The 13,481-nt window shown below is 40.5% G+C and overlaps 1 protein-coding gene across 4 annotated transcripts in view; it reads right to left on the bottom strand.

Annotated features, from left to right (window-relative positions):
• Positions 1-13,481, bottom strand: part of LOC126199373 (protein FAM169B-like) — an 89,555-nt gene that overhangs the window by 16,268 nt on the left and 59,806 nt on the right. For 3 of the 4 annotated variants that reach the window (XM_049936283.1, XM_049936282.1, XM_049936284.1), the window contains one exon: positions 1,541-1,717. The exons of the other annotated variant lie outside the window; for it this stretch is intronic. In XM_049936283.1, the coding sequence (XP_049792240.1) occupies positions 1,541-1,717 (177 nt within the window). The remainder of the gene's footprint in view (positions 1-1,540; positions 1,718-13,481) is intronic. 4 annotated transcript variants of the gene reach the window in all.

Raw genomic sequence — 13,481 nt, 5'->3', positions numbered from 1 at the left:
CATTGTCCTCACCCATCTAGTCCCTTCCCTGTTCCCATTCCAGCACTACAAGCTGGTCTATCGGACCAATGCACCCAGTCTTTTTACTTCTCTCCTTTTCCACTTCCCCCTCTCCTCTCCCCCTCCTTCTGTGTTACCTCCTGACTGCACCTAGCTGCCCTATCTTCTCTTCACCTCATTCTAGATACTCCCCAGGAATGCTTTACCATCCCCCACCTGCTATAACTTCTCCTTCTCCGCCTCAGCTTCCTTCTCAGCCCCACCCAGTTGCCTCTCCGATTATGTGCTGTTGCTGCTGCTTTTAGTCTGGCTTCAGCTGCCAGAGACTACTGTTTTGTGTGTGTGTTTTGTCTATTTTCAAAAAAGGCCTTCTCGGCCGAAAGCTTATTTTGTGACAGTCTTTTTATAGTGCCTATCTGCGACTCAGCATGCTATATGGTGTGTACAATAATAAAAATATTAAAAAGACATAGGTTAAGCAAGAAGTGATGAAAGCTCAATGTAAGTGATTGCCCCAACGGCAGAATATGTAGTGTCACAGGCTATTCTGTAGGTGCAACTTACCCGATGAAATATGTTGGAAGATTCCTTAATGTATAAGTGAGACAAAAAGACCTGACAGCCCACTGTGTGGGAAATGTGGGGAATTCTGTGCAGAGATGGAATAATACAGTGAAGCAGTGTGGGCATTAAAACATTGCCACCTGCTGTGATGTAGGGCTGCTTACTCCATGATGGTGCCACACCAAAGATGAGCTCGGCCCATGATATAGCACTGTACACAACAGTGCTTGACCAGCTTCTTCTCTGTGAAGAGATATGAAATGGTGTTTATTTGGACCTTAGGTGATGATCTGTCATGTACAGAACATATTTCAGGCACTTGTAATACTAATCTGGTGTTCTGAAAGATGTTAATGGGAAATGTTGTTTATAATGTTCAAGAATATATTATTTAAACTGACATCTGGGTATTTGTTGATTTGTTGACAGCAGGAGAACAGCTTCTCTTACTGCTCCATGCACAACTGCCCATTGAAGAAGAACAATTAGCACAGCAGACTGGATCTGAGAAGAGGGTCTGGTCCACTACTGCAAACAGTGACCGAACTATTTATAGAAATCTGAGGATTCAGAATAACTGACGAGATCTTGTATAATTGCATATAATATACATATACTATTTACGTAAGTACAAGTATCAATCAAAACACCATGACAGCAGAGGAGTAAAAAACATCTGTAATGATTAATACATCGAAACAGCTTGTGAACATTTTTAATCTTACCAAATAATTTCACAGGGCACTTTTTTTAATTGCATGAATAGCAACTAAATTTTTTTCAAAAGAAAATACTGAGATAGTCGGAGAAACTATGCTGTAAAATAACTTTTATATGCATTTATAAATATATTAATCTCCTACAGAATTCTTTAAAGAGAATATTTGGCTCTTAAAGTAAGACTCAAATAAATGGTATTTTTCTAATTGCCTTTCTACTAAAATTTGTAAATCATTGATATTACAAGAAAATTTACCTTTTCTCATTGTGGATGAGATAGGCGTACTAACAGCAATATCTTGATCACAATGAGTTGCAGCAAGATGCTCAAGCAACTTTGTAGCAGCTCCACATCGTCGATGAAATGGGGAGACATATATAGAGTCAAGAGTGACCATTGGATACTGCTCAGCTGTTCGTTCATCTGTTACACCTGTAATGTACCCTTAATTTCAGTATGTCAAAACAGTGCAATGTTCTTATTGGAATATCAACAATACTATGAAAACAATAGATTTCTATTCACCATAAAGATGACATGTTGAGCTGCAGACAGGCACCGCAAAAAGACTGTGGCATATAAGACTTTTACCAAAGCCTTTTTCGGAAAAAAAAGAAAAAAGCACACACACCCGCACAAGCAATCATACCCCTCTCTCTCTCTCTCTCTCTCTCTCTCTCTCTCTCTCTCTCTCTCTCTCTAGCACACACACACACACACACACACACACACACACACACACACACACACACACACACACACACACACACACACAGAGAGAGAGAGAGAGAGAGAGAGAGAGAGAGACTATCTCTGTCCTTTCTGGCCAGAATGCAACAGAAACACAACGAATGGGAGCAACAATCCGGGGCAGGGCAGGGCAGGGCAGGGTGACAGAGTACAGGTGAGGGGAAGAGGAAACAGCACTGCCTGGTGGAGCATGCATGGACTAGAGATGGAAGGACAGGGCTGGCAGATGCAGCATTGGGAAGCTGTGGGGGAGGGAGAGGGGGAGAAACATGTTGAGCAGAAAGGAGAGGGGGGCTCTGCCCAATGGTTGGACTGACAGGGAACAGTGCAGAATGAGAGTGCAGGGAGGAAAATTGGAGCAGGTGAAGGAAGTGACAGGGAGCAGACACAATTGGGTGGAGGGTTTGGGTTCAAATGGCTCTGAGCACTATGGGACTTAACATCGATGGTCATCAGTCGGAGGGTTTGGGGACAGTAGGTTACCGTAGGTTAAGACCAGTATGATTCCAGGATCAGAGAAAGTATTGTAAGGATAATTCCCATCTGCACAGTTCAGTAAAGCTGGTGGTGGAGAGGAGAATCCAATGGCTGCTTCACAACCCCGGCCGTCTGGATCCTCCCCTCCACTACCAGCTTTTCTGACCTGCACAGATGGGAGTTATTCTTACAACACATTATTTGCTCCTGAAATCATCCTTGACTCAAGGAACAGAACCTATTATCTCCATACCTCCACCCAACTGTTTCCACCCCCTCTGTCCTTTCACTTCCTCACAATTTGTCTCCCCTCACCCTCATTGTGCACTGCTGTCTGCCACCCACCCAGAAATCTTTTCCCTTTCTCTACTTCTCTCCTTTCTGCTTCACGTTTCTTACCTCCCTCCCTCCTCCACAGCCTCCCAACACTGTGCCTGGCACTCTGTCCTCCGACCACTAATGCTCGCATGCTCTGCCAGGCAGAGCCGATTCCTCTTTCCCCACCTGTACCCTGCCATCCCTCACCGTTCCCTGCCCTGCCTTGAATTGTTACTCCTGTTCAGTGTGTTTCTGTTGCATTCTCTCTGGAAATAGCTGTCGTGTGTGTGTGTGTGTGTGTGTGTGTGTGTGTGTGTGTGTGTGTGTGTGTGTGTGTGTTTTGCTTCTTTTTCTTTTCTGAAGAAGGCTTTGGCAAAAAGCTTATATGTTACTGTCTTTTTGTCATGCCAGTCTACAATTCAACCTGTCAGCTTTATGATGAGTTGCAATCTATCCTTTTCATAATATATGTTTTATACATTACTGGGAGTCTATCTCATCAATATTATAGGTGTGACTTGCAAAAACACATTGTATACTTATGCAGAAAAACTGTGCTTCCTACAAAAGAGCCCTCAAATGAGAAACCTTAATTACTTTCAGTTATGAAAGGTGTACCATGTAACACTGTCAACAACTGTTTTAAGTTACACAGTAGAACTTCTGTCAAGTTTGGAAGGTAGGAGCGAATGTGCTGGGAGAAAGAAGAGCCATGAGGATGGGTTGTAAACCTTACTTGGGTAGCTCAGTTCGTAGAGCACTTGCCCATGAAAGGCAAATGTCCCAAGTTTGAACCTCAGTTCTGCACACAATTTTAATCTGCCAGGAAGTTTCATATCAGCATACACTCCACTGCAGAGTACAACAGAGAGTTGCTCTCCTCTCCAAAGGGTCAGACCATATTCAGTGGGGCTCCAGGCCCACAACATCCTTATAGAAATGGCAAATCATTCATAGGATGTCAGCAGTCAAAAATGTCATCTTGTTGTTCATAACACTGGGAACCATCATTTTTGACTGCAAAATCTGTGGGAATCAAGACACCAAGGACAGCGGTGTTTTCATTGATGCCCTTTACACTACATCCTGATGCCTTTTCGTGTCAGTTCTGAGAAATGATACATCTGAAAGGTTTTCCTTGGCCACACATAAGAAAACACTGTGATTTCAACTCTGGGTGTTGCAGTTCTGATCTCCATCAAAGAGGTGTCAGAAGAAGGGTTGAAGTATGTTACGAGAGGTATAATGACCTTTCCAGCATGTGACACAACCACTGTGTTGTTGGGCAGAATTGTGGTGAAATTGGATAGCAATTTGGCATCATTAACGAATCTTACACCTCACATGAACTTCTGAGCTCTGGCATTTTTGTCACATGTGTTGACACTGTGGTGTCACAGCCAGACACCACACGTCCTAGGTGGTAGCTTAAATCGGCCGCGGTCCTGTAGTACATGTCGGACCCGCGTGTCGCCACTGTGTGATCGCAAACCTAGCGCCACCACAAGGCAGGTCTCGAGAGACTGACTCGAACTCAGCCCAGTTGTACGGACGACAGAGCTAGCGACTAGACGTACGAAGCCTTTCTCTCTCATTAGCCGAGAGACAGAATAGCCTTCAGCTAAGTTAATGGCTACGAACTAGCAAGGCGCCATTAGCCTTACAGTGATTGTAATTAAAGTCTCCTTTGTGCGATGTACCACAATGAGTTATTAAAGATAAGTATTATACCAGCTACGTACTTTTCTTCATAGCATTAATTACGTATCCTGTTCCAGTACTTCACGCCCGTCTGCGTTAGTCTAGCGTGCATTAAGCCACCTCTATCTACAAGGTGTTGGCCCAGCTGCCGACACATCAGACACCTTGCTGTTTAAAGTGTCACTGAGCCTGAGGGTGATGTCACAGGGTGCAATGCTTATGCACTGTTGCATAGGAAGGTGTTAGGCACCTTTGAGCCATCAACTTTCAGCGTCACAATGGGTGACAAATACAGGAAAAGTGACTCTTTAATAGAGTTGCACGGTGTAAATCTCCATGCTGTAAGTACAAAATGGAAAAGGAACTAAATGGGAGATTTCGGGTAAAGAATTGTTTAAAGTAAATGTTTTCTGTCAAAAAGAAATAATTAGAAGCTGCCAAAATGAGAATAACAGATGTACAAAGGCAATGGGTTTACTCCCAAAAATCGATGGAAGACACTGAGGATTGTTGTTGTTGTTGTTGTGGTCTTCAGTCCTGAGACTGATTTGATGCAGCTCTCCATGCTACTCTATCCTGTGCAAGCTTCTTCATCTCCCAGTACCTACTGCAACCTACATCCTTCTGAATCTGCTTAGTGCATGATGCAAAGTGCAAAATCCAGTGGTTTGGAACAATATAGCAGAATAAATGTAAAGCATGGTAACACAAACAAACCTCTTAATGGCTCTACAGGAAAGGCATGACAAAGAAAGAAGAATCCATATAAATGAAAATGCAGATATAAAAGACAGGTATGAGTACGTGCAATACTCACATGGCAGAAAACTCTGGCAAGATATATGAAGCAAGTGACTAGTGAAGAAAAAATGACACTACACAGGTAGCTGTAAACAGCCAGTGCAGTGAAGAAAACATCATGATTTGATCCAATTTGCTGTTGCTTTTCACGCATATGAGTCCGTCGTCAGATACGAGCTGTGAAACATTAACTGTCATGTTAAGCGGCAGTACCAATGCCCAGGTGAAGCCAGTTTAAAGAACAAATATGCCATTGTGACAGGAAGAGTCAGATGGAGTATCTTAATTAAGTTGTATTGGGCTAATTAAGGCTGGGAACATAGTATTACAACAATTGGACTGTGCAAAACTGCCAGTGGATCTCCTGTGCATTCACATTTGTAGCATTTGAGTTCCACATACATGGGGACAGCAGTGCAACATGCTTCAACCAGTTGGTGCCATGACTGTTTCACAGACCCAGTGGAGGAATGAGATAATATCAGCTGCATGGCAACAGACGTACTAGCAGACAGCAGCAGATCACCATACCACAACGGCTGGCTCTACCAAAACACAAATATCCCCATGGGAAGGCAATGCCCTCTCATTCATTTGATGCCAGTGCGTAGCTACTGAGCATCAGCTTACTGGCCACACCAACAGAGGCAGGCTGCGTCCTCTCCCACGTGTGATCAGGGACGTGCTCACCACTCACTGAGCAACCCAGTTTACTACAGAACAGTGACAATGCCACTGCCACACAGGTGATGGGGCAGAGGTTCAACACCAGCATGAGTTCATAAAGAGGCAGGTTGCTACCTGAACTTCCCTACACACCAGCTTTCCCTGTAACAGAAAAGCACAAGAATTTTTTCATCTGGGAAATACCAGAGAATATTTTAGGATCCCGGGAATTTTTTGTCATTTTAGTTTTAAGTTAAATATTCATAATTTTGAGTGGTAAGAACTGATACTCTAACAAATAATTTGACTTTAGTCTGCTACTGCAGAATAATACTGCAGCAGTATAACACAAACGAGAGAATAACACCAAAATAAAACTTTAGTTGCAAAGAAAATGCACTATTTACAAAAACAAAACACAGTGTAGTGCAGTGCTGACAGCAAAATGAGTCAAAGGCTTTACAACAAAGACTACGTGATGCATCATAGTAAAGAGCTGCATTCGATGAGTGTGACACTGCAACTGTTTACATTTGTAATAGGGTGTGGGAAAATATTGCAATTACTTTCAAAGTAAATTTCCTTTTACACAAGACAATGTGTGAGAAAGTACAGTGAATTTCTTAAATCACTGGAGGTTTGACTCTTTCAAAACTTAAACACTTTGAGGATCAGCCTATTACAAAAATTTGAGGGCCAGAATACCAGCCATTTATGCATTCATTTAAAATCTTACTGGCACATTTGTGTTCATCTTAAAAGGAGTACACCAAGCTTCAAGGTTAGTTTTCTATATTTATTGTAGTTCTTTCATAGATTACAAATTATGCAATAATGATGGCAAAAAGTATAATTATCCCAAAAAAAGTGCAAGGTGAGTTCTTGAGCAATTTCACACATAATCAGTTTTTGTATGGAAAAGTCGAAAGGCTCGAAGGAACATGTATTCAGCCAGGTATCTCACAAAATGTTTGGTGCACAAAAGTGAAATTTATAATTGTGCTTGTCAGAAATATTCAGCTACTGCAGTTTAAGCTGTGTTCTTAGGACCCTGCCTAACAACACAATGAGAAAAAAACAGCACAAGTTTTTGAGGACCAGTATTAAATGTGAAAGGTTAGCTTTTCTTGATGAAAAATATAATCTAGTAGTCGTATTTCATGAAGCAAGGATACATATCATTGCGCCATATTTTTCCGAATTCGAAGTTCACTGCCATGCCATTCAGAGTGCTACTATGGCCTCTGTTTCTGTATCACTGCATGGGCACCGCACTTCTTATTTGTTGGTGTTCTGTGTTCAGAAACTAGCGTGCTGTATTTGGTGATCTTGTATTTATACTTTTGTAATACCAAAGTATGCACTGAACATGTTGCCATGCAATAAGATCTATCAAAAATGTGTTGTTTTTTGCTGGGAAGTTCTACATCTTTTACCGTTCAAAGACTGATACGCTTTACAGCTCTGAGGGAAAGTATATTGTCAGTTAACATGGAAAAAATGTACTTTCAACTGGAGTATAGTTTATTTTCACCCAGAAAAAAACTTTATTTTAACTGGGAAATCTAAAAAAAATAAAAATAAAAAAAATAAAAAAAACAGGAAATTCTTTTTTCTTGTCTGTGTACACATTCTGGATGAGAACTTCTGGTGTTTGTGAGTGCAGTAAGTGTAAGTAAAGTGCAGTGTTTTAAACGGTGCAAAACATTAATAAAAGAAATGACTGTTTTTCTTCTGTTTCTTCATTCGTCTTACAGTTCACGCTTCTACTAACAAGATTATCATGCCTAATTTGTTGTTATTTATGTATTTTTGTTTATTAATATCATTTTGGTACGGAACATTCTAACATGATTTATGTAATGAAAATAAAAATATAAAGGTGATTATTTTTGTATTTAGGTGATTGACTGTTTGATAACTGTACATCTAAAACCAATTGCAATTTATGTACACTATACTTACAATGTTCCAATCTTGATTATTTACACACTTGTAGCAGCTACAAATTTGTTGAACAGAATTTGAGCACTTGTTTGTTTACTACTGACATGCTGTATGTTAAGAAAATACATGATGTAATTTGTATTTTTGGATGATTAACATGCCTAACTCAACATTATCACACAAAGGCTCACCTTTCATTATTTGATTCATATACTACTATATATTTACAGAGTTTTTTTTACAGATTATATCTTTCTATATGCTTGTCATGTATTCAATTTGTGTGATATTTATGTGTTTCATAATTGCTCAATATTTTGATCGCTATGTTAATACTGGCCTTTCCCCTTGGCTTTGCCTGCTTACACATTCCACACATACATCACACGTCTCCTCCTTCCCTTTCTCCCTCCACCTCTTCCTCCCCCCATCTCCTGTGCAGGATATGTGGAGTCTTTATTTTATTTCAGTCTGTAATTGTAAATGAAATAAAGGGAACTGCCTTTGCACCATCAAATCAAGAAAATGGTGTTGTGCTGATTGCTGTCATTTTAATTTCGTAGTCAATTGTACTTCACATTTAAAAGCTGTCTGAAGCATTCTGAACTGTAAGGACTTTCCTTATACTGTATTGACTATTGCGGTGTCTTTTTGACTCATTATATGTATCTATGGTCCACCTTGCATGTAGGAAAGTCTAGCTGCCAGGGGTTGAAAACACCCTTTACCCATTTCTCCATTCCCATGGGAGCTAGGAGCACAGTGCTGATTCCCAGATAGCAAGTGGTATGTGTACTAAATTTGGTTGAAATTGATCCAGTGGTTTAGGAGGGGACACTGCACATACAGCACACACAGAGACAAACACGTACATTTACATATATGCTAGCCTTTTCCCTGCATCTTCACTTGTGTACGTATTCAAAACATATATTGCACACACAGTGCAGCTTACATGTCAGGGGCTTGAAAAAATTTTTTTTAATGCCCCTGACATGTAGATTTCCCTATGAAGCATATTGGTACCATCCCATCCAACACATCTGTTGAGCAAGGCAGCCTTCATGACAGTGGCTGAAAAAGTCACAGACATTTGGTTGGGTGTTTCAGTGTTTAATATTGTCTTATGATCTAGATGGGAGATATGTGTCATTGGATCTGTGAGCTGTTATTTTTGCAAAAATTTACATTTTGTCAAACAATTAAGGGTGGGGGTGTAAGGATATCATAACCAAAATCCTTGCCAGAATGTTACCTAGCAGCAGGCGTTAGTTGGTGAGCCTTAACTTCCAGAACTTTCCGTAGTTCCCACCTTTTCTGGTGGATAGTGCATTGTCATTATGCATGAAAAATGAGTTAGTAGCAAGGGCATGACGATAATAGTGGGGCAGACTCAGTCAAGTGAACATGTAATGGAAGAGTAGGGGGTCAGAAATACATGAAGTTGAATTCTAAAGTGTTTGATAATGCATTGAGAGAAATATATTCTGTTGGAACAGGAATACTGAATTGTGTATGATTTTTTCTGGATGAATGATTTTTATAATTTGTCATGTTAGTGTGAATGTGTGTTACTGTTAGGCATGTTTTACACCATATGAAGACAAATAGATTACATTAAAGGACGTCATCTTTTATTTGTGAGGAACTTTACATTTCTTATCATCAATTTGGTTGTACATGATAACAATCATGTCAAGCACAATTAGGCTGCAGTTGGGTTTCCTATGCAATCATACCTGAAGTAGGTCTCTCTCTTTATAGTCCGATAGCCAACCATTAGGATCATGGTCATACCATTTGAAATTATGGGGTGAAAGCAGATACTGAATGGCAAAATATTCCAAATTATATGCAACACATGTGCCATGCTTGGTTAACAAATTTCAAAGCAGTTGTCACTTGCTCCACACATAAGAGTCAGTAAATTTTATTAAATGTGCAACCTCAGTAAACTGGTGAGCTAGGCATTTGAGAGTGATAAGCAGAGAATGATCAAACACATTTCCCTTTTTGGATTGTTACACTCAACAGTTACAAGGGGGGTAAAAACAGGTGGCTTTGGAGGTAATATCCTTATCTTCATCTTAGAAAATTTGCTCAGATAGATAAGCTCTCCAAGCAGAAATACAATCTACCATTTACCAATTCTCCCCAAAGACAGTGAAGCAACCATGTTTCATAACCTGGCAGTTAACTGTATTCACCAGTACGGTACAAGGGAGCTACACACTTCAGGCAAGCAGGTTCCATATTCAGTTGACAGATGAAAAGCTAATACACTTCAAAAATATTTTATCTAAAAAGCTACTGTCATCCAAATTCCCTATTGTGACTTATCTAATCTGAACATTTCATTGTGACAAAAGTGTCCAGTCTCTGTGGTATGCATAAAATTTAGTTAACAGCTGTAAAAAATAGCTTCTGTTGTAAATAGTTTTATTAGTACAGTCACAACTAGTTTCAGGCGATTATAAGCCCATCTTCAGGTGAACAAGAATCATGAGGTGTGTGGCCGCTGCATACTGGACATCAGGCTGCAGCCACATGTGAAGCTGAAATACATTGCCTTGTTACTTTGTTGATAAGAATTCCTGATACAGCCCACAGCTGATCTGAGATTGTACACCATCCTGTTACATTCCATACTTGATACAGCCTACAAATATAATTTTTCCTTGTGTGTACACAATACTCACTCAGACATTTGCATGTACCAAATTATTTATAATCTTTAAAAATCTATTAACCTACATTTTATACCCTGATTAGGACACCTCCTTAACCATGAGGCCATTCTCTAGGTCTGCTTTGCTGTGACTCCACGGACTTGTGTATGTGCACTACTGAATTTATAAAATGTGTACCACAGAGGCTTGTACCTTCCTAACGTAAGATCATAGTAACTATTAGCACATCAGAAATCGTTAGGCATGAACATGTAGTCTCTATAACTATCCCTAAATACACACATAAATTAAAGATACAAATGTCATGGGATACCTCCTAATGTCGTGTTGGACCTTCTTTCGCATTGCGTCGTGCAACAACTTGATGTAGTATGGAGTCAACAAGTTGTTCCCTACAGAAATCTTGAGACATTCTGTCTCTATAGATATCCATGTTGACTGGAATACTCTCTTTCAAATTCTAAAGGTGGCAGGGGTAAAATACATGGAGAGAAAGGCTATTTACAATTTGTACAGGAACCAGATGGCAGTTATAAGAGTCGAGGGGCATGAAACGGAAGCAGTGGTTAGGAAGGGAGTGAGACAGGGTTGTAACCTATCCCCGATGTTATTCAATCTGTATATTGAGCAAGTAGTAAAGGAAACAAAAAAAAAATTTGGAGTAGGTATTAAAATTCATGGAGAAGAAATAAAAACTTTGAGGTTCGCCGATGACATTGTAATTCTGTCAGAGACAGCAAAGGGCTTAGAAGAGCAGTTGAATGGAATGGACAGTGTCTTGAAAGGAGGATATAAGATGAACATCAACAAAAGCGAAACGAGGATAATGGAATGTAGTCGAATTAAGTCGGGTGATGCTAAGGGAATTAGATTAGGAAATGAGAAACTTAAAGTAGTAAAGGAGTTTTGCTATTTGGGGAGCAAAATTACTGATGATGGTCAAAGTAGAGAGGATATAAAATGTAGACTGGCAATGGCAAGGAAAATGTTTCTGAAGAAGAGAAATTTGCTAACATTGAGTATAGATTTAAGTGTCAGGAAGTTGTTTCTGAAAATATTTGTATGGAGTGTAGCCATGTATGGAAGTGAAACATGGACGATAAATAGTTTAGACAAGAAGAGAATAGAAGCTTTCGAAATGTGGTGCTACAGAAGAATGTTGAAGATTAGATGGGTAGATCACATAACTAATGAGGAGGTATTGAATAGAATTGGGGAGAAGAGGAGTTTGTGGCACAAGTTGACAAGAAGAAGGGACTGGTTGGTAGGACACGTTCTGAGGCATCAAGGAATCACAAATTTAGCATTGGAGGGCAGCGTGGAGGGTAAAAATTGTAGAGGGAGACCAAGAGATGAATACAATAAGCAGATTTAGATGGATGTAGGTTGCAGTAAGTACTGGGAGATGAAGAAGCTTGCACAGGATAGAGTAGCATGGAGAGCTGCATCAAACCAGTGTCAGGACTGAAGACCACCACCACCACCACCACCACCACCACCAACAACAACAACAACAACAACAACAAGTCATCGATAAGTGCAAAATTGTTATCAGTGCAGGATTTTGTGCATGAACTGACCTCTTGATCATGACCCATAAATGTTCAATGGGAGTCATGTCGAGCAATCCAGGTGGCCAAATCATTTACTCAAATTGTACAGAATGTTCTTCAAACCAATTTTGAGCAATTGTGGTCCCATGATGTGGCACATTTTCATCCATAAAAATTCCATTGTTGTTTGGAAACATGACACCCATGAATGGCTGCAAATAGTCTCCAAGTTGCTGAACATCCAGAGGACCCAGTCAATTTCATGTAAAAACAGCCCACACAATTATGGAGCGACCACCAGCTTGCACAGTGTCATGTTGACAGCTAGGGCCCATGACTTCATAGGGTCTGCACCACACTCAAACCCTACCATCAGCTCTTAGCAACTGAAATCGCGACTCATCTGACGAGGCAACGGTTTTCCAGTCATCTACAGACCAATAACTATGGTCATGAGCCTCAGAGAAGTGCTAATGATGATGTCGTGTTCTCAGTGAAAGCACTCATGCTGGACATGTACTGCCATAGCCCATTAATGCCACAATGTCCTAATGCATATGTTCGCCGTATGTCCCACACTGATTTCTGTGGTTGTCTCTTGCAGTGTTACTTATCTGTTAGCACTGACACTCTACGCAAATGATGCTGCTCGGTCATTATGTGAAGGCCATCAGCCACCGTGTAATGAGAGGAAATGCATGAAATGTGGCATTGCCGGCCGAAGTGGCCGCGCGGTTCTGGCGCTGCAGTCTGGAACCGCGAGACCGCTACGGTCGCAGGTTCGAATCCTGCCTCGGGCATGGATGTGTGTGATGTCCTTAGGTTAGTTAGGTTTAACTAGTTCTAAGTTCTAGGGGACTAATGACCTTAGCAGTTGAGTCCCATAGTGCTCAGAGCCATTTGAACCAAATGTGGCATTCTCGAAACACCACTGACAATGTGAATCATGGAACACTGAATTCCCTAACAATTTCTGAAATAGTATGTTCTGCAAATCTAGCTTCAGCTACCATTTTTTGTTCAAAGTCTGCTAATTCTAGTTGTGCAGCTAAAACCAAGCCTGAAACCTTTTCACATGGATCACCCGCATACAGATGACAGCTGTGCCAGTGCAATGCCATTTTATACGTTGTGTACACAATAATAGTGTCTTCTGCATACGACTTCTCATGACTTTTGTCTCCTCAATGTATGAAATATGTATCGGCTGCTATGCACAAGAGACTTCTTAAATATTGTACTGGTTGTGCAATCTTGGGTTTGCTACTTTCTCTACACTTTACATTTCCTGTG

The sequence above is a fragment of the Schistocerca nitens genome, chromosome 8, assembly GCF_023898315.1.
Source record: "Schistocerca nitens isolate TAMUIC-IGC-003100 chromosome 8, iqSchNite1.1, whole genome shotgun sequence".
Classification (NCBI taxonomy): Eukaryota; Metazoa; Arthropoda; class Insecta; order Orthoptera; family Acrididae; genus Schistocerca; species Schistocerca nitens.
Note: the sequence above shows the minus strand (reverse complement) of the source record. Positions and strands in the feature narration are given on the sequence as shown.